Below are 21,946 nucleotides of genomic sequence, written 5' to 3' on the forward strand. Positions count from 1 at the left end.
AGGGAGAAAAGAATTCAAGGAAAAAAATGTAGTTAGGGCTTGTATAAAAAGACTTAAAATGGGAAAGCCTGGAAAATGAATAGAGCAGAACAAAGTATTATTTAATAAAGAACTTCAAGTATACAAAATTCTTAAGAGAATACTGTGATAGCCATTTGTTTCCATCCCCATTAAATTTGAAACAATAATGAAGAAATCTTGAAGTCTTCACATTGTAGTTAAATGTAAGATAGAAGTTATTTACTGTGATGGTTCTCAAAGAAGACTAGTGTAAAAGTTCTTTGAGAATTCTTGTATAATTTTGAGAGGGCCTTTTCTGAAAATGGTAGAATGGAGTAAATTATTTCTCAAGTCCAGAATTCAGGTAATCTTGTGTTGCTTTTCATCTTGATGACCATTTCTGGAAAAACTGTAAACAGAATTATCATAATGTGTTTATAAATTGTGAGGAAGATTTCTCTATTTTATAACAGTAACATTGTTAAAATTTTTTCACAATACACATTCCTTAAAAATTCAGAGGTAGGCATTTTGCCTGGCTGTTAAAACATTGGTTAAGGTACCCAACTCTGACTCCTGACTCCAGCTTCCTGCTAATACAGACTCTGGGAGGCAGGGGTCATAGCTCACGTAGAAGAATTTGTGCTACCCACATGGGAGATCTGGACTGAGTTCCTGGCTCTTGGCTTCAGCCTGCCCTCAGGGCTATGGCAGGCACCTGGAAAGCGAACCAGCAGGTGAAAGTGCTCTCTCATTCTCTCGCTTGCTCTCTGTATCTCAAATAAAAATAAATAAAATTTTTCTAATTTCAAAATCTTACCAAAGAATATAAAGTGAGTCATAAAGGTAATGTATCCGAATTCTGTTGGTCAAAGGTAACTTTGTTAGTGATTTCTTATGTGTACATGTTCATGTCCACCCCGTGATACACTGACAATAAAGCTATTCCATTTTTATTTTCAATCTATTTGATTAATTGTATGAGGATAGAAATTGAATTGAATTGTTTGTATGTTTCTTAATTTTTAGCCTTTTACTTCCTGCTGCATTGGTTCAGCTGGGCAAAGAACCACCACTCCTCCACCATCCCAAATCCCAGATCCACCCTTTTCATCTCCCATTTCCCCTCATCGATCATCATTTGGTGGAATTCTGTCATCAGCCTCCTGGGGAGGAACAGCTGAAAAGTCAAAACTGACTACCAAATTGATATCAGCTGGAACCCAAGACAGTGAATGGGGATGTCCCACATCTCTGGAGGGTCAGCTAGGGTCTGTTATTGTCTTCTGTGAAGCACTACAGCCTCCTCAAGTGAAGACATTATATTTAGCAGGTGAGCATGTGCAAATATACTATTTAATTAAACTTATTAGAGTTTTTCCTGTTATCTGAATATATTCTGAGAAATGTATTTTATTTGATGGGTATATTACCTTTAATTGAAGCTGAAAGGGAAGAAGTTGCATCATATACCAGTTGAAGACATAAATAGAGCAAACCTTTGGAAAGTATTTTTTTTTTTAAGATTTGTTTTATTTCCTTGAAAGACAGAGTTACAGAGAGAGGTAGACACACAGAGAGAGGTCTTCCATCCGCAGGGTCACTCCCCAGATGGCCTCAACGGCCAGAGCTGACCATTCCAAAGCCAGGAGCCAGGAGCTTCTTCTAGGGCTCCAACATGGGTTCAGGGGCCCAGGAACTTGGGCCATCTTCTACTGCTTTCCCAGGCCATAGCAGGGAGCTGGATCGGAAGAGGAGCAGCCGGTACTAGAACTGGCACCCATATGGGATGCTGGTGCTTCAGGCCAGGACTTTAACCCGCTGCACCACAGCACTGGCCCCTGGGAAGTATTTCAAATATCCATAATACTGTATTAGTTCTCTTGGGCTACCATAACAGTGTACTGCAGAGAGAGTCGCTTTCACAACAGAAGTTTATTTTCTGACAGTTCTAGAAGATAGAAACCCAAGATTAAGATGCCATCAGGGTTGGTTTCTAGTGAGGCTTCTTTTGCTAGTTTATAGGTTCCGTGTTCTTACATGTTCTTCCCTCTGTGTATCTCTGGGACCTCTTACATTCCTTATAAGGATTTTATCCAATCTGGATGTGACCATTATTCATTTAACCTTAGTTACAAGTTGAGTATTTCTAATGTGAAATTTGGGGATTTTAGATCATATTTGCTCAAACAGTAAAATCAGTGCAAATATTCCAGAGTCTGGAAAACTCTGAAATTTGAAACACGTCAGGTCCAAAGCATTTTGGGTAAGGGATACTCAACTTAAACCTCTTTAAAGGATCTGTTTCCAAAAATGAATTTTAGGGGATCCAGCTCAGTCCATAAGACTGCTGGTAATTCTGCCAGATAGTAATGAATTGATGAAACAAAATATAAGCCTTTCTGCATAGAAGGTCATCCATCTGTTTCCAGAATCTAAGTCTTGTAGATTCTAAACTTGTAATTTTTTAAAAAAATTTTTTGAAACCTGTATTTTTTTTTAAGATTTTATTTGTTTATTTGAGAGGTAGAGTTACAGACACAGAGAGGCAGAGACAGAGGGAAAGATCTTCCATCCACTTTTTCACTCCCCAGATGGCTGCAATGGGTGGAGCTGAGTTGATCCAAAGCCAGAGGCCAGGAACTTCTTCTGGTTCCCTCATACAGGGCAGGGGCCCAAGCATGTGGGCCATCTTCTACTGCTTTCCCAGGCCATAGCAGAGTGCTGGATTGGAAGTGGAGTAGCCGGGACACAAACCAGCACCCATATGTGATTCTGGCACTGCAGGTGGAGGCTTAGCCCACTGCACCACAGCACCAGCCCCTAAACTTGTAAAATTTTTACAATTCGTGTATTAATATACCCAGAATTCACAAAGGCAGTAAAATTAGAAGACCTTAGATAAGATTATAAACTTTTTTATTTTGGATTTTTCTTTTATTTGGGAATTATTTTAAGCATACATACTAATTGGTGTCATTGGATCCTGACTACATTTAATTTAATATATCAGGATGTTCAGGAGTTAAGATTAGGAGTCATTTACATTGCAGAATAGCTTATTTTTTTGTCAATCTTTTATAGATTGCAGAGGAGTTTTGAGATGAAGGAGACTGTCCAGACATTCAAAGTTTTATGTTAGAAATTTATCATTACTTTGAAACTCACCAAAATATTTCAAGATCATCTATAGAAAAATTGGTTGATAAGTCATTTAATGTAATTATTACAATTACGTAGTTTAGATTTTGTTCTTACAATTTGTCTTACATGCAGTTCTGCTCTTACAAGGAAATGTTATATGGTATTTTTAAATGATTATTTCTTATAGCTGTGTATTTCCTTGGGTTCAAAATGCATGCTGTACTTAGGTTTTCTATAAATTTTAATATTGATACAAACCTCACATTTTAAATATGTTGATCGGTTTGTAATTATGGTTTTTCTTCTGTTTATGCATTTAAGGATAAATTCCCAAGATAATTATTTGAAGTGAGTGAATATGTTTATGACTCTGAATACATATTGCCTAATCAGTTTCCAGAAGAAATATGTCAATTCCCAGGCCTTGTCAATAACACTTAAGTGTTCTGGTTCACCATAGCCTCAATGAAGTAGAATGGTCCATTCTGTTTCCTCTATTTTTAGATGTGAAATAGAACCTTGTTTTAATTCATATTTGTTTGATTTTTAGTACAGTTGAGAATATTTTCCTGCTGTTCCATTTCTGTGATGTGTATTCAGATTTTTGATGGAATGTTTTGCTATTCTAAGACATTTGAATTGTTTTACATTAGATAAACAGATCAGTTTCTTTCTGTTAATTTTTGAATGCCATGTAAAATTTTCTTTCTGTAGTGGAAATTGATTCATTTCCCAACTTTTCTGGATTTTGGATAAATTGGAGGTGTTAAAAACACACGTCTTAATGTGTTTTAACAGTGTTATTTGAATAACTTTAAACAGCTCAATTTTAAATCTGTTCTGATAATAGAGAACAAGTAGGCCATGTATATTCAATGATGTGTGTGTATGTGTATAAATAATTTTCAGGTCCAAATTGTTTAAGTCCTTGGAAATGTCAAGAGTCTGACATGGCCGACCTGCCTAGTAACGTCCTTCTTCACTACACAGCAAAGGTCAGAGCAAATGTAGAACTGCCCGTCTTCCTATAACTATGGTGTGCACTAAAACTCCTCTTCTGTTCCTTTTGTGATTTCAGTAGGTAATTGAGAAGGAGGGGCTGGAATTGGAATACTATTTTTAAAAATTAATTAATTTTCGGCTGGTGCCGTGGCTTGACAGGCTAATCCTCCACCTTGCGGCATCGGCACACCAGGTTCTAGTCCCGGTTGGGGCGCCGGATTCTATCCCGGTTGCCCCTCTTCCAGGCCAGCTCTCTGCTATGGCCCGGAAAGGCAGTGGAGGATGGCCCAAGTGCTTGGGCCCTGCACCCGCGTGGGAGACTAGGAGAAGCACCTGGCTCCTGGCTTCGGATCAGCGAGATGCGCCAGCAGCAGCCATTGGAGGGTGAACCAACGGCAAAAAGGAAGACCTTTCTCTCTGTCTCTCTCTCTCACTGTCCACTCTGCCTGTCAAAAAAAAAAAAAAAAAATTAATTAGTTTTCAAAGGAAGGTGAGAAGCAGTAAAAATTAAGGTGCATCTCCTTTACTAGGGTATTGATGTTATTTTGTGTCATGCCAACAGCATGAATGGGAATGGTTGTAGTTGGAATTTGTGTGAATTAATTGACTCTTCAGCAAATGAAATTTTTTGAATTTGTGTTCTAGTTTTTTGGGGAGGAGAGATGAGACACAATTGTGCTCAACCTTTTGTGTGTTTTTGAAATGTGATACAGAAAACAGAAAAAGGAAAGAAAAAATGTTTACTTCAGAAGAAGAGAGAAGAAACCATATGTGTGCTTTATACAGTCCTTTTTCTTTCAAGGCCTTATCTACTGAAAGTTGAGTCAGTGAAGACAGAGGGAGAGAAGACTAAAGGTAGCATTAGGAGGAAGAAAAGGGAGAAATGGCATAAACAATTTCACCTGCCTTTGCTACATTCAGTGTTACACTGACTCAGCAGTGCTTCCTCTGTGAGATTAGGGTTGTGAAAGCTTCCTGGATTAGGCAGCTGGCACTGGATCATAATTTATTACTTTTAAGTGTTTTATTATATTTAACCTAATAGAATTTACTTACTTTGATAAATTTCAAATCTAGATATAAGTCCAAAGAGTAATAAAGTGATATCCCATATACTTTCCACCTAAATTCACGAGTTACTAACATTTTGTCATACTAAATTTATCCATCTCTAATCATCTATGGAAGCATATTGACCTTGCTATAAAGATATTTTATCATTTGATAATTTATATAACCAGTTACCTAAGAAAATGGAACATGATTTATCTAATATATAGTCTATATTCAGATTTTCCCAAATTGTTTAGCCTTTAATAAACTAATTCTGGACCCAGTCAAGTTTCATTCAATGCATTGCTTATGCCTCTTGAGTCATCTGTTTTTTAACAGTGACTTTGTAATTTATGCATTTTTCATTTATTTCAGAGGCAGAGAGAGAGCTGCCATCCATTGATTCACTCCCAGGTGCTTGTGAAGGCCAGGGTTAGCTGAAGCTATTTGGATGTCAGAGATCCATTTACCAGTGTCTCACAGGGTATATATTAGCAGGAAGCTGCATTCAAGAGTATAGTTGGGATTCAAACCAGGGAACCCTGATACAGGGTACAAGCATCCTAACTAGCGTGTTACCCACCAGGCTAAAAGCTCACCCCTGGAATCTTTATGTTTTTTGTTTCTTAGTTTTCTTTAACTTTTTTCCCAAAAGCTACACTATTTATCCAACTATATTTCATATTATTTCTTTTTTTTTTTTTTTTTAATTTGGACAGGCAGAGTTAGACAGTGAGAGAGAGAGAGACAGAGAGAAAGGTCTTCCTTCCATTGGTTCACCCCCCAGATGGCCACTAAGGCCGGCGCGCTGCACCAATCCAAAGCTAGGAGCCAGGTGCTTCCTCCTGGTCTCCCATGTGGGTGCAGGGCCCAAGCACTTGGGCCATTCTCCACTGCCTTCCTGGGCCACAGCAGAGAGCTGGACTGGAAGAGGAGCAACCAGGACAGAATCCAGCACCCCAACCAGGACTAGAACCCAGAGTGCCGGCGCCGCAGGCAGAGGATTAGCCTAGTGAGCCGCGGCGCCGACCCTTATTTCCTTTTTAAAAAAAGATTATTTATTTATTTATTTGAAAGGCAGGTTACAGAGAGGCAGAGAGAGAGCAAAGTCTTCCATCCGCTGGTTCACTCCCCAAATGGCCTTACGGCCAGAGCTGGGCCAATCCAAAACCAGGAGCCAGGAGTTTCTTCCTGGTCTCCCAGACGGGTGCAGGGGCCCAAGGACTTGGGCCATCTTCTGCTGCTTTCCCAGGCCATAGCAGAGAACTGGATTGAAAGTGGAGCAGCCAGAACTTGAACCAGTGCCCAAATGGGATGCAGGCACTGTAAGCGGCGGCTTTACCTGCTACCCGACACTGATGGCCCTCATATTATTACTTATTTTCATTCTATACTGTCTAGTGTAGATGGTTAAATAATCTTTGGATTTAATATTAAATTCAGTAGCATATTTAGTAGCATATTCTAGACGTGATCATCATCAGCTGGTCATCTTGACATAGTAATCATAATATTTTTACGAAGTAACTTGACCTTTATAACATTAAGGTTAGATTTTTTTTTTTTTTTTTTTTACTTTCTCTGTTTGTTTTACTGCTGAAAGTAAAATGTTTAGGAGGGTGAGTATGTTTAGCTTAGTGGTTAAGACTGTTGTATCTTGGGCCAGCATTATGGTGTAGTAGGCTAAGCCTCTGCCTCTGGCACCGCCATCCCATATGGGTGCTGGTTTGTGTCCTGGGTGCTCCTCTTCCAATCTAGCTCTCTGCTATGGCCTGGGAAAGCAGTAGAAGATAGCCCAGGTGCTTCGGCTGCTGTACCCGTGTAGGAGACCTGGAAGAAGCTCCTGTCTCCTGGCTTTGGATGGGCCCAGCTCCAGCTATTGAGACAATTTGGGGAGTGAACAAGTGGATGGAAGACCTTTCTCTCTGTCTCTCCCTCTCTCTGCAGTCTACCTCTCAAATAAATAAATAAAATCTTAGAAAAAAAAAAAGATAATTGTATCCTCCCACATCAGTATGCTTCAAATTCCGGTTCCCTGCTAATGCAGACCCATAGAGGAGGTAGATGGTGACTCAAGTTGTTGGGTATCTGCTACCCATGTAGGAGACCTGGATAGAGTTCGGCCTTTCGGTTTTAGCCCAGCCTAGCTATGGTGTTGTGGGAATTTGGGGAGTAAACAAGCATGTGGGAACTCTTTCTATTCTATCTGCCTCTTTTTTTTTTTCCTTTCTTTTTTTAAGATACATTTATTTATTTGAAAGAGTGACAGAGAGACAAACATTTTCCCTTTGCTGGTTTAGTCCCTAATTGACCACAGTAGCTAAGGCTGGGCTAGGCTGAACCAGGAGCCAGAAACTCAGTCCATCCAGATCTCCCTTGTGGGTGGCAGGGACTCAAATACATGACCCTTCATTTGCTGCTTCTCAGGTGCACTAGCAGGAAGCTGGATCAGGAGTGGCATAGCTGTCACTTGAACTGAGTTCTTGCTGTAGTTCATGCCTCAGATGACAAGTAACAGTTACTTTTGATGAGTGAATGCTTTGAAATCTAGTTCCTGATTCTTTTAAGAGACAATCAGTAATGGTAAACTTCATATGGTAGGCTTCTTATTATTGACTATACTATATAACTTTTAACTTTATGGTGAAATGTTCCATGTATGGCTAAGTTTATATTTTGTTCTAATTGCACTTAATTATTTGCTATGGTTTTCTTTTTTTCCTCAGGCCTGCAAAAACTCCATCTGTCTTGATTTATCTGTTAACTGCTTGCATGGACGATTAACAGGAAATAAAGTGGTGAATTGGGACGTTAAGGTAAATAAATAAGAAATTATGGCCAACATATTATATTATTAATTTATCCTTTTAAAGATTTGTTTTTAAGCACCATCAGATCTGAGTGATAGGTCTCAGTTAAAATGTTACACTGATATGCAGTTGAAAAGATACGCAAGTAAGTAGTTGAATGACTACAGCAGTTGAATGACTGTTTTAGTTGCTTGAAACTGAATTGCCTTCCTAAACTTTGCTATGGGCCTAATGATCTGCATAAGAAAAATAGGCTAGTTAGTAGTGCGCCATTCTTAAGGTATTTAATCTCTAAAACTGTATGACAGATTTCAGTCCCTCCTTCTGTGTCAGATACTTCTCTGTAGTCTTTTATCCATTGAGGTTTTTTTTCCAAAGATTTATTTATTTGTTTGAAAGTCAGAGTTACACACAGAGAGAAGGAATGGCAGAGAGAGTGAGAGAGAGTCTTCCATCTGCTGGTTCACTCCCCAGTTGGCTGGAACACCCGGAGCTGTGCTGATCTGAAGCCAGGAGCCAGGAGCTTCCTCTGGGTCTTCCCTTTTGGGTGCAGGGGCCCAAGGACTTGGGCCATCTTCTGCTGCTTTCCCAGGCCATAGCAGAGAGCTGGATCGGAAGTGGAGCAGCCAGGATTTGAACCATACAGGATGCTGGCACTGCAGGCGGCGGCTTGACCTGCTATGCCACAGCACTGGCCCCATATCCATTGGGTTTAAACTAACTCATACTTTTTTCTTTTCTCAGAGTAAAAATGAATAACATTTTGTCTTCCCCAAATTGCCCTGTTGCTATCATTTCTTGGCTACCTTCTTTGATCTCATGTAAATTGTACAGATGGAACATTGCTTCTGTCTGGAAACTGCTGCTCATTTTCCATGACTAAATTAGCTGCGCTTATCTTGGTATCTGTAGCACGTTATCATGTCACTTACCTCTGCTGGATAGTAACTCTACTTGCTTGACTCTCCAGTAGTATTTACAGACTTCTAACTGCTTTTTTTCACTACAGGATGATACAGGAATATGCAATAAATAATTTTTGATTGAGTGATTAAGTTAGTAGAAGTATTTAGGCTGATATGAAAGTTGGAGATGCTCTACTTCTAAAATGTAGTATTTCCTAACTGGAAATCATTATATTTAGTGAAATAAGCCAGTCATGGAAAGAGAAATACCATATGGTTTTTCTGATCTGTGGTAATTAATAGAGTACCTAAAATGTAATATATAGGAGAGAAACTGACACATTGAGATGTGTTAATTTTGAACAGTCTGTCCTGTGATTGTCAAGGAATTTTTTTTTTCCTTTTTCTTCATACTAATTGGTGAACTCTCTACTTAGTGTATGATTAATTTTATGAGTTTAAAAAGTATTAATTTTATGAGTATAAGCATTTTCTGAAAAATTGATTTCTGTAAAAAATAAGAATGGGAAAGGAAGGCGGAAGAGAAAGAAGGACAGGAGTATGGTGGCAGGGAGGTTAGGGGGGAAGAATCCTCATGTTCCGAAATCTGCATATATTAAATGCATGAAGTTGTATTCCTTAAACAAAATAAAATAATTTTTAAAAAGGTTTCTTAAATAGAAGTTATAGCCTAAGTAAAATTTTGCAAATGTGAAACATATATAAGGAAAGTTTGTGGTAAATCAAAAAAATATTTTTAGACAGTTAACACCAGTTAAGCATACTTATTTGTTTCAGTGGAACAAAAATCATTATACTAATTTTTCCTGGGACCAACACTGTGCCACAGCCAGTTAAGCTGCTACCTACCATGCCTGCATCCCTTAAGAGTGATGGTTTGATCCCTGGCTGCTCTACTTCTGAGCCAGCTCTGTAATAATGCACGGGAAGGCAGCAGAGGATAGTTCAAATACTTGGGCTCTTGCCACCTGTGGGGGAAACCCAGCTGGAATTTCAGGTCCTGGGTTTGGCCTGGCGCAGCCCTGGCAGTTGTGGCATTTTGGAGAGTGAACCAGCAGATGGAAGATCTCTGTCCTTCTCTCTGTAACTTTGTCTTTCAAATAAACAAATAAATCTTTTTAAAAAAATAGTATTTTTTCCTGTGTAGAAATGAACCTATCAATTCAGTGTTAATTTTATGTTATTCATGGTGCATAAAGCAATTTTCTCTCTAATTTTGTTGTAAGTACATTGTCAACATAATAAGATTTATGACATGATTGGTAATTCATAAAGTTAACTTTGGCTTTATTTGTAAGGTTGGTTTTTATGAAGCTAGTTCTATGTATTTTTGATAAAAATATAAAAATCAGATTATTTGAGGTACACCATGCATACCTGAAAATTCAGTCTTTGATGTCTTGAGCATGGCTATGTGAATTATCCTGTCAGAATTTTGCCTGCTGTGAAAATTAAAAAGGAAACAGTTGTCAAGAGGAAGACATTTTTTTAAAATTAAATATTTTTTTTAAGATTCATTTATTTGAAAGGCAGAGTTACAGAGAGGGAGGAGACAGGGAGTGAGAAGTGATCACCATTCACTAGTTCATTCCCCAGTTGGGCACAGTGGCCAAGACTGGCTGGACCAGCCCAAAACCAGGATCCTGGAACTTCATCCAATCTCTCACTTGTTTTTTTTGTATTTTTTTTTTTTTTTTTTGACAGGCAGAGTGGACAGTGAGAGAGAGAGACAGAGAGAAAGGTCTTCCTTTTTGCCGTTGGTTCACCCTCCAATGGCCGCCATGGCCAGTGTGCTGTGGCCGGCGCACCGCGCTGATCCGAAGGCAGGAGCCAAGTGCCTATCCTGGTCTCCCATGCGGGTGCAAGGCCCAAGGACTTGGGCCATCCTCCACTGCCTTCCTGGGCCACAGCAGAGGGCTGGCCTGGAAGAGGGGCATCTGGGACAGAATCCGGTGCTCCGACTGGGACTAGAACCCGGTGTGCCAGCGCTGCAAGGCGGAGGATTAGCCTATTGAGCCACGGCGCCGGCCCAGTTTCCCACTTGTATGGCAGGAGCCCAAGTACCTGGACTGTTGTCTGCTGCCATCCCAGGTGTATTAGTAGGAAGTTGAACAGAAGCATAGTAGCCAGGAATCAAAAGGCCCTCCAATATTAGATGTGAACCTTGTATATCAGTTTCTAGGCACCATTCATATATTAGTTTACCCAGTCCTTGCAACAAGTTTTAAAGTGGGTGTTATTATTCCCATTTTACAGATAAGGAAACAAAAGCCCAAGAGATAATTAATTTATCAAAGGATATAGAAAATATTTCATGAAGCTATCCTAAACACTGAACATTGACTGAAGCCACCTACCTCACCTTTTTGTTAACTAAAACTAGAAGAATCAAACATATTTCTTTTTTTAAAAAACACATATTAGACCACACATATTAGGCCTCATATCTTTTTTTTTCCTTAAGATTTATTTATTTATTTATTTGAAAGAGTTACACAGAGCAGGAGAGGCAGAGACCTCCATCTGCTGGTCCACTCCCCAACTGGCCACAACGGAAACCAAAGCCAGGAGCCAGGAGCTTCTTCCGGGTCTCCCAGGAGAGTGCTGGGGCCCAAGGACTTGGGCCATCCTCCACTGCTTCCCTGGGCCATAAAGAGAGCTGGATTGGAAGTGGAGCAGCCGGGACTCCAACCAGCGCCCATATGGGATGCCTGCACTGCAGGCAGCGGCTTTATCTGCTATGCCACCACACTGGCTCCCAAACATATTTCTACCAGGAAATGCATTTTTTTCATGATTTATTCTCCTGTTTGTTAGGCCTTATTATCTGATGATGGTTGTTTTGCTCTACATTGTTAGAATTATATTTTAAGTCTTTTCATGGAGTTATGTTTGGATCGCCTTTGTTTGGGATCCCTAAAGTTTGGAAAACAAATAGTGGCCTCTGACACTGCTCTTTAAAGCATCTTCTCACACAAACATTCCTTCTGCTTGGGCTATCTAGACATTGCCTGCAGGTTTAGCAAATTATAACTTCCTACATGCTGTGTAGATATTAAGTGGCAAAATTGTCCCTGTTTTATAAAATTAAAAAATTATAACTTTCTTTTTAGGATATCATAAACTGCATAGGTGGATTAAATGTACTCTTTCCTCTGTTGGAACAAATCAGCCACTTTAATGAGGGACTGATTCCTGGGGGATTGAATGAAGCAGCAGTTCCTGAATTGGTAACAGCTGTAGAAGAAGATCGGCTGGTGTTGACCTCCACAAAGGCATCAGGTATGAGGATGAAATTAAAACAAAATTGTCATTGAACATTTGAGAATTAATTGGAAAATAGATTAAAATGTCTTACAAGCATTTGGAGGTATAGCAGCTTTCCCTAATCTTACAGTACAGTTCAGTAAGTTTATTATAATACTTTGGTCAAAAAACCAAAGATGTTGATTTTACTGTTGAGTATCCTTAGCTTATACTCTTAGTGGAAATATGACCACATTGTTAATCTGGGGTAGAGAAAATATTTTACATGTACATATAATTATGCAGTATGCAATTGATGTTTTTTCTGAGTCCACTGTATAAGACAGCAAACTAGTGAACCAGATTTCTTCTTTGTTACAGTATGTATTGTGATACAGACAAATGTGATATAAAGGTGATTAATAGGGTGGGCATTTGCAATAGTAGTTCACATGCTGCTTGGGTTGCCTGTATTCCATATTGGAGTTCTGGGTTTGAGTCTTAGTTCCATTCCTGATGCCAGCTTCCTCCTAATGTGCACTCTGGGAACCAGCAGGTGGTGGCTTAGGTGGTAGTTGGGTCCTTGTCACCCACATGGAGACCTGGATTGAATTCCTGCCTCCTAGTTTCAGCGTGGCCCAACCCTAGCTGTTGTGGTCATTTAGAGAGTGAATAACAGATTGGAGATTTCTCTCTCTCTCTCTCTCTCTCTCTCTCTCTCTCTCTCTCTCTCTCGAATTCCTGCCTCCTAGTTTCAGTGTGGCCCTGCCCTAGCTGCTGTGGTCATTTAGAAAGTGAATAACAGATTGGAGATTTGTCTCTCTCTCTCTCTCTTCTTTTCAAATAAATATAATAATAAAAAATTTTTATCATTATTTTTTTGACAGGCAGAGTTAGACAGTGAGAGAGAGAGAGAGAGACAGAGAAAGGTCTTCCTTCCGTTGGTTCACCCCACCCAATGGCTGCTACAGCCAGTGCATTGCGCCGGTCCGAAGCCAGGAGCCAGGTGCTTCTCCTGGTCTCCCATGTGGGTGCAAGGCCCAAGGACCTGGGCCATCCTCCACTGCACTCCCGGGCCACAGCAGAGAACTGGCCTGGAAGAGGAGCAACCGGGACAGAATCTGGCGCCCAGCCGGGACTAGAACCTGGTGTGGCGGCACCTCAGGTGGAGGATTAGCCAAGTGAGCCACGACGCCGGCCATAAAATTTTTTTGAAAGTGATTGGCTTAGGGCCGGCACTGTGGCACATTAGGTTAATCTTCCACCTGTGGTGCCAGCCTCTCATATGTGCATTTATTCTAGTCCTAGCTGGTCCTCTTTCAATCCAGCCCTCTGCTATGGCCTGGGAAAGCAGTGGAAGAATGGCCCAGGCTCTTGGGCCCTTGTACCCATGCAGGAGACCCAGAAGAAGCTCTGGCCATTGTGGCCGTTTGGGGAGTGATCCAGTGGGTGGAATACCTTTCTCTCTGTCTCTCTCACTATCTGTGACTCTACTTTTCAAATAAATAAGTAAAATCTTTAAAAAAAAAAAGTGGTTGTCTTAGTTATGATTTTTAATTGCATATTCTCACTTGCAGAGTCAAGACTAGAGAGGAATCTAGTTGCGACATTTATCTTGATTGTGAAGCACTTTATTCAGAGGCATCCTATCAACCAAGAAAATTTGATTCACTCCCATGGTGTTGCAACTCTTGGTACCTTACTTCAGAAGGTGAACCAATCTAATATGATGTTGATTTACTAGATTATAATTAGAGTTAGTGCTGGGATCTTTTTTTCCTAATAAATAGATACATATGTAAAGGTTATAGTTTACATCTTAAGTTATGTTAATGGGTATGATATATTTCACAGGCAACTTACAGAAACTTCTGGAATCACTTTTTACAATTATTTTATATAATGGCATATAACCTTATTTATTAGCTTTGGTATTTGGGATATTTTAGAAATATAAGAATTTAGAAATAATAATTTAGAAATAATACATTGGGAAAATATGTTCCAGTGATACATTAGACAAGCTAAAAATTAAGTTTATATTTATCTAACCTAGATTTTTATATTTTTACATTTAGTAGATGTTCTGACTTGAAATTATAGATAGCTTAATGATGATTACTGATACTGAAGTTTATGTAACCCTCTTTGGTTTTAGGTGCCAAGCACCATGATGGATGTTAATGTATTGATGGCAGTTCAATTGCTAATTGAACAGGTGTCACTAGAGAAAAATTCGCAGCTTCTGCAACAAATGTATCAATATTTGCTCTTTGATTTCCGCATTTGGAACCGTGGAGATTTTCCCTTTCGAATTGGTGAGAGCAGACTGAAAAAATGTTATAGTATTTTAGAAATTTATAAAGACCTATGTGACTTCACTTTAGACAGGTAATTTATGAGCGATCTTCCTATTTTAGGTCATATACAGTATCTTTCAACCATCATTAAAGACAGCAGGAGAGTTTTCCGAAAAAAGTATGGTGTACAGTTTCTCCTGGATACGCTTAGGATTTATTACGGGTATGGTGTTCTTGCTCCTTCTCAGTTTATTTTCTGTCTGCTACTTGATTAGAACATCTATATTTTTTCTTCACTAGCAATTCTAACATCTTTTAACTTTAGAGAGACAGGATACTATAGAGGTTAAAATGAACAGTGGATACACATACATTGTGTTTGAATCCTGGTGTCATTAATTGTGTAGCGGTAAGCAAATTATTCAGTTTCTCTGTGTTGGATTTCCTCATCTGTGAAAAGGAGATAATAAAACTATGATTTCCTGTGGTTGTTTTGAGGATTAAATTCAATGAATTCATTATGTATAAAGTATTTAAAATGTCTGCTATGTAATTCAGTGTTGTATAGTCCATTTTTGTCATTGAAGCTCTTACCTCTTAACAGATTAAGTTTTAGAAAGAAAAAAAACTAAAGTTGCCATGAATTCTAATAATTACATGGAAAAATTTTTCTTTTAACTATGAATTCTTTCTATAAAAATTCAAAAATATATATATATTTTTTTTTGCAAAGGCAAGAGGAAAGTTTATTTCATTTGCAAATGGGCTGTCTCAGCAGCACCCTCTAGTGTAGTGCAGAGAGAGTGGCCCCGAACATCAGCTTTACAGGGTATTTAAAGCTTAAAACCACAACATTAGCATATCTAGTCATGTCACAATTTCATTGGATATGTTAATGGTTACTGGGTAAGGGGCTAGGGAAGGGGGTAGTGCGGTCGGTTTCTTAAGCAAGCAGGGCAGGGGATACAGAAGCAGAAAAAAAAAAAGCGTGGTTACAGGGTTTCAATAAGACAATGGGGTGGGGGCATGCAGAAAATACCTTGCATACTTTTGCCATCTGCCGGGACCCACAGATAAGGGGCGGTTGGGTGCTTCCCATGCCTTTATCTGGCGTCGTTATCTCAAACCGCAGCTGCCTGCCCTTGACTTATGGTTTCGGCCCAATTTCCAGGAAATGTTTTACTAGAGTTCCCTAAGATAGTGCTGGGGTAGTTAAAATGGCGTGACCATTGTCAGGGTTGTTCACTTCCTAGTTTTTTTAGCAGGTAAATTTTCAGAAGTCCTTCATTCCCCCCTTTTTGTTTTTGACCAATTTTAATCTTAAAATTTTAGGGATCACCCTTAACCCCTGTTTCTATTATATCCTCTGTTCTTAGACTAGGACACAGAAATCATTAGTATTTGTCCGAGTCCAGTTGAGGCTGGGGGTTTTTAAGGAGATGGGTCTTGCTTCCCCACCTCTGCTCCTCTTGGAACAAAGGGCTTTTTGGATGTAAATAGAAAAACTTCTCTTGAAGGTCTGAAACAAAGGAAGGGAGCAGGGTGTTTGAGATGCAGATGCATATAGATGTCTCCTCTTTAGGCCTGTCACACACACATAAGCTCATAACTGACTTCCTACCTAACATTTTCCCCTCAAGAGGAATACCCAAAATTCTTTTTGGGATTATGGATGGAGTTCCGTCTTCTGTAACTTCTTCAAAGCTGGCATGTGGGCGTCGAGGGAGATTTGGGTATTTCCTCTTGCTATCTGTCTTATGGCGTGTGACAGTGGCCTTGGAAAGACTGTCCTGCTCAGTCCAGAGGGCTGCTCAGGTCGTCCAATGGAATGGGCTGGAAGCCTTGTCTGATGACCATTTGGAGTTTGACAGCCTTTAGTCTGTTAGAGACAAAAGGAACAAGGGCATTAAAAACACACAGTCCAAAGAGAAGCAGCAAGATTACAGACGTTATTGGGCCAAGGAGAGGAAATAGTCAGGATTTCCATGACCAGATTTCAGGCCAGAAATCCCAGCCCTGCTTGGCCTGGCCCTGGAGCTGTTTGGAATTGTCCAGGAAAAGTACAAATTTGGGTTTGTACCTGTCCAGTCTGATTGACTCAGAGACAACATTCTTCCTGGAGCATGGCACAGATACCCCCTGGAGCAGTAATCTTTTGTGACTTTCACACACCCTCTTTAACTTACTTTAAACATTTTACCATTTTCATTTCAGTCTAGAGTAAACTAGCCATCAGGATAAAGTCATTTTTACAAACCATGTCCTTTTCTTATTTAAAAAGCTCTTTCCTTTTTAGCCCTTTTTACCAACAACACTCTTTTTTTTTAAACCTTTTTTACCAAGCACACACTTTTATACTTGATGTTTTTTATAGAGCCTGGTTGGCTCTTCTTACCTTACCAGAAGACTAAGGTCTCCATGCAGAGTGAAGATGCCTTAAAAATCCCTTGTGTGATCTAGAGCTCTGGTTAAGGCAATCAGTTCTGCTAGCTGAGCAAAAGTTCCTGGGGGCAGAGCACGTTTCAATAACGTGCCATGCTGTAACTGTTGCATACCCTGAGAAGCAGGTCCTGTCTGACAAAGCTGCTTCCATCTATGAACCAAACTTTATTTGCATTAGTCAGGGGTGTCTTTTAGGTCCCTTCTGCTGGCAAAATATTAAAATTTCAGTTCTTCATCTTTGTTTTCTCTTTCAGGAGTAATTGTAAATATAATGAGCTGTCACTTGATGATATTCGAACAATAAGGACTTCTTTGTATGGACTAATTAAATATTTTCTGTGTAGAGGTGGAACTCATGAGGAAATACAAAGTATCATAGGCTACATAGCTGCCACCAATGAAGAAGAGCAGGTATTATGCCTGAGAAGAAACTGTTTTTTTCTTTTCAATATTTAGGTTGCCATGTCATCTTCTTACAAACATACATGTTTGTTTAATTAAATATTTCAATAATAAAGTATATATGGTGTCACAATGCTTGTATAATTTAAAAAATTTTAATTGCTAATTGAAAGTTGAATAAAAAGGATGACAGAATGATTCAATATTGTAGCTAGTTAGGAGAGGGAAAATGTGGAAGTAGCTGTCTTTGCCTGGCAGTTCTGAAGTCTGTTTTCACATCCAATGGCAGTGTTTATCTCTCTTCAGAGTTACTAGGTAGAATTTGTTTTTAAAATTTTATTTGGGAGAGACAGAGAGAAAGGTCTTCCATCTGCTGGTTCATTCCCCAATTGACCGCAATGGCAGGAGCTGGGCCGATCCAAAGCTAGGAGCCAGGAGCTTCCTCCAGGTCTCCCATGTGAGTGCAGGGGCCCAAGGACTTGGGTCATCTTCTACTGCTTTCCCAGGCCACAGCAGAGAGTTGGATGGAAAGTGGAGCAGCCGGGACTCCAACCAGTGCCTATATGGGATGCCGGCACTGCATGCAGTGGCTTTTATCTGCTACACCACAGCACCGTCCCCACTAGGTAGATATTGAACATGAATTTTAACATAGCATAGGTCATAAAAATGTTGCATACATTATAAATGTGTGTCTGTTTTTAAAATGCTTTACATTCATTACCTCATTTAATCCTGAGAAATAACCTTTAAGGCATTAGTTCTCAAAGTATGGTCCCTGACCAGCCTTACCTGGGGGCTTGTTAAAAATCCAGATATACTTCTGATTCAACTATTGAATCAAGTCTTGCAGGTGACTAGTGTACACATGGTAAACTGATGTTAGATACACAGACCAGGAATTAACTCTTCCCGTTTACACTTTTTTTAAAAAAAAAATTTTATTAATATGATGAGAACAGATTTCTTGTATTTCATAGGTGCAGATTCCAAGAAGATAATTATACTTATGTTCCTCTCTCTCCTTCCCTCAATCTACCTCCTTCTTTCCTTTTTTTCTTTAATTTTTATAAAAACTTCATTTCAGTCTACTCTATAATCACAAGCTTAACACACTACTAAGCATAATATTCAATAAGTAAAAAGTAGAAAGACCACAGTTCCATAGAAACTTCCCTCCTTCCTTCCCTCCTTCAAGGGCTAAACACAACAATAAAATCACAAGATGTCCTTTACAATTTTTCATGTTCTATATTAACTACTAAATATAAGAGAGCACATATGATTTATTTGTCTCTTTGGGCCTGGCTGATTTCACTAAGCATAATAGTTTCCAATTACATCCATTTTGTTGCAAAAGACAGGATTTCATTCTTTTTTATGGCTGAGCAGTATTCTGTAAAGCATATATACTGCATTTTCTTTATCCAGTCATCAGTTGATGGACATCTGAGTTAATTCTATATCTTAGCTATTGTAGATTGAGCTGCAGTAAACATGGGAGCACAAATATACTTTTGGAAATAAATATTCAGAGATAGTATGCCTTTAAAAAGTCGAACAACTGGTAAGCCTGGAACTAACATCCAAGTGCATTTACTCTTACTTTTAAGCTCTTTCTGTGTAACAGTCTCAACACCATAGCTTTGCACAGCCTTAATTTATGTTGCCTAAAATATTTTGCTCTCTATAATTAGTACTAGTTGTATACTCAGTGGTTATATGACTACATAATTGGTCTTATATAGATGAGTTAACTTAGAGTATTTTCCTTTAATGTTGCCCTGCTTCAAAAGTTTCTCATCATTTAGAATGATAGATAACTTCTTTTTTGATAGCTGTATGTATATTTCACTGCTAATGATATTTTTAAAATGTTATTTGTTAAGCACTTACTGTATACACAGAATGATATTAGAGATTGTAGGTAATACAATGATGAAACAATTATTCTTACTTTTAGCCTAATTGGGTAGGGATCAAGAGAAGTTTACGAATAACTATCAATCAAAAAAAAGTATGATAATATCTGTAAGAGATAGAAAGTCCTATGTGGTTTCCATAGAAGCATTTTATATGAGGTTTTCAGGTTATCATAGGAGACCAGGAAAGGATTTTTGAAAGATAAGCTTTTTCTTTTATTTTTTTTCTTTTTCTTTTTTTTAAACTTTTATTTAGTAAATATAAATTTCCAAAGTACAGTTTATGGATTACAATGGCTTTTCCCCCCCCATAACTTCCCTCCCACCCACAACCCTTCCATTTCCCGCTCCCCCTCCCATTCCATTCACATCAAGATTCATTTTCAATTATCTTTAGATACAGAAGATCGATTTAGTATATATTAAATAAAGATTTCATCAGTTTGCACCCACGTAGAACATAAAGTATAAAATACTGCTTCAGTACTAGTTATAGCATTAATTCACATTGGACAACACATTAAGGACAGAGATCCTACATGAGGAGTAAATACACAGTGACTCTTGCTGTTGACTTAACAATTTGACACTCTTGTTTATGGCATCAGTAATCTCCCTAGGCTCTAGTCATGAGTTGCCAAGGCTGTGGAAGCCTTTTGAGTTCACCGACTTTGATCTTATTCTGATAGGGTCATAGTCAAAGTGGAAGTTCTCTCCTCCCTTCAGAGAAAGGTACCTCCTTCTTTGATGGCCTGTTCTTTCTCCTGAAATCTCACTCGCAGAGATCTTTCATTTAGGTCCTCTTTTTTTTTTTTTGGCCAGAGTGTCTTGGCTTTCCATGCCTAAAATACTCTCATGGGCTCTTCAGCCAGATCCGAATGCCTTAAGGGGCTGATTCTAAGGCCAGAGTGCTGTTTAGGACATCTGCCATTCTATGAGTCTGAGAGAAGCTTTTTCATAAAAACAAAGCAGAGTACCTATAATTTCAGTGGGTTAATATGGATAGTTAGAAGGTACACAAAAGGAAGTGGAATAAGCCAAAAGCATGTTTGTGGGGAAAAAGCAGGAATAGTTTCAGAAGGCATCTCAGAGTTCAGTTAAGCAAAAATACTAGAATACATGGGAATTAGTAAAGTAACTTTTGTGGGTTATGACTTTATTATGCTAATATATTTGAGTGTGGTTGTTTGCTCTGTGTTGTTTAATGTCAAAAGCTCTTAGGAATTTTGGATGTACTCTTCAATCTCCTACGAACCAGCCCAACTAGAGGTCAGCTTTTCTTACTGCTGTTTGAACCAGGAAACGCTGATATCCTTTACGCCTTGCTCTTAAATCAGAAGTACTCTGATAGACTGCGAGAAATAATTTTTAAGGTACAAACAGTTCATGAGCATCTTTATATTTGGGAGCATTTATAATTTTATGAGTTTACTTTCAGCATATTCTTTTCTATAACTGAGTTCTTTTTTCATGTCTATTTCTGATTTTATGTTGTTCAGTTTATTTTGACATTTTAATGTTTGCCTATTTTAAAAATTGTGTAGTAGTTTGATAAATCATCTCAGTGGAACACTCCCATTTTTGTACCATCCTCGATATGAAGCCTCTCATCTCCTTTTTACCTTCTGGTGAGTCTCTGTGGCAGTTCAGGACGTTTTATCAGTTAATAATAAGAGCTAACCTTATATGGCACTCACTGTGTGTCATGCAGTAAGCACCTTTCATATGTTAGCTTTTCTTAATTTTTGCAACAACTTTATGAAATGAGTGTTCACTATTATTCCTGTTTTACAGATGAAAACTATAGCCAGAGAGATTAATAATTTATCACAGGATGTAGAATGTATTTTATTGAGCTATTCAAAGTATCTAAAAGTTTGAACTTTGGCTGAAACACCCACTCTACCTTTTTGTTCCTACAAGTAAAAGAGTCAATCATATTTCTACGAGCAAATGCATTTTTTTCTTAATTTATTCTCTTTGGTTATGGCTGATTGCCTAGTGACAGTTGTTTGTTCTTACATTATTAGAGTTATACCATAAAGTCTATTTATGGGGTGTGTTTAGATTTTTAAGTTTAAAATCCCTAAACTTTGGAAAACAAAGGTATGGTAAAAATTGGCTGACTTGATCTCTCTCTAGTGTTGAGGAAGATGACACCTGTGGCTGCTCTTTAAAAAAGCTGCCCTCAGAAGAGTTCCATTGTGGAGGTTCAGTGTTTTTTCCTCCAAAAAGTGACTTTCCAGGGATTGTTTATGATATTCTGTAAAGCTTACCCTTCCTATCTGGGGTTTGCAGTATCACACTTATAAAATATTGATGTCCCCTCCAGAAGCGTAGGATGGTTGATTCAGTCCCTCATTTTAGCATGTGAATGAGTTGTTTTACAAATGTTTCCTTGTTTTTGAAAATTACTTTGATAACTGTTACATAAATGGGTTAATCCAAAGGTTTCTTGATATGTCTTTACTCCTTTTGCAAGGTACTTAGATTGTTTTCATTAAACCTTAGCCCTCAAGAAAGAAAACTTTAATTTCTGCAATTTGCCGTATTTCAACTAACATATGAAACAATAATTATCCAATTACAGATGCAATTCAGCCCAGTTTATTCTTAAATCCATTTTTTCACAATAATATATTATGAAATATTCCTCTCTATTTGTGCTGTAGGTATTTTTATACTTGAAGAATAAAATG

The 21,946-nt window shown here is 38.6% G+C and overlaps 1 protein-coding gene across 2 annotated transcripts in view; it reads left to right on the forward strand.

The window, feature by feature from the left end:
- The window catches only part of NBEAL1 (neurobeachin like 1), a 203,934-nt gene that overhangs the window by 94,356 nt on the left and 87,632 nt on the right, over positions 1-21,946 (forward strand). For both annotated transcript variants that reach the window (XM_062190098.1, XM_062190096.1), the window contains 9 exons: positions 1,030-1,333; positions 4,054-4,139; positions 7,926-8,015; positions 12,049-12,217; positions 13,759-13,892; positions 14,340-14,499; positions 14,602-14,704; positions 17,178-17,334; positions 20,462-20,620. In XM_062190098.1, coding sequence (XP_062046082.1) covers positions 1,030-1,333; positions 4,054-4,139; positions 7,926-8,015; positions 12,049-12,217; positions 13,759-13,892; positions 14,340-14,499; positions 14,602-14,704; positions 17,178-17,334; positions 20,462-20,620 — 1,362 coding nt within the window. The remainder of the gene's footprint in view (positions 1-1,029; positions 1,334-4,053; positions 4,140-7,925; positions 8,016-12,048; positions 12,218-13,758; positions 13,893-14,339; positions 14,500-14,601; positions 14,705-17,177; positions 17,335-20,461; positions 20,621-21,946) is intronic.

Source organism: Lepus europaeus, chromosome 1 (genome assembly GCF_033115175.1).
Source record: "Lepus europaeus isolate LE1 chromosome 1, mLepTim1.pri, whole genome shotgun sequence".
NCBI lineage: Eukaryota > Metazoa > Chordata > Mammalia > Lagomorpha > Leporidae > Lepus > Lepus europaeus.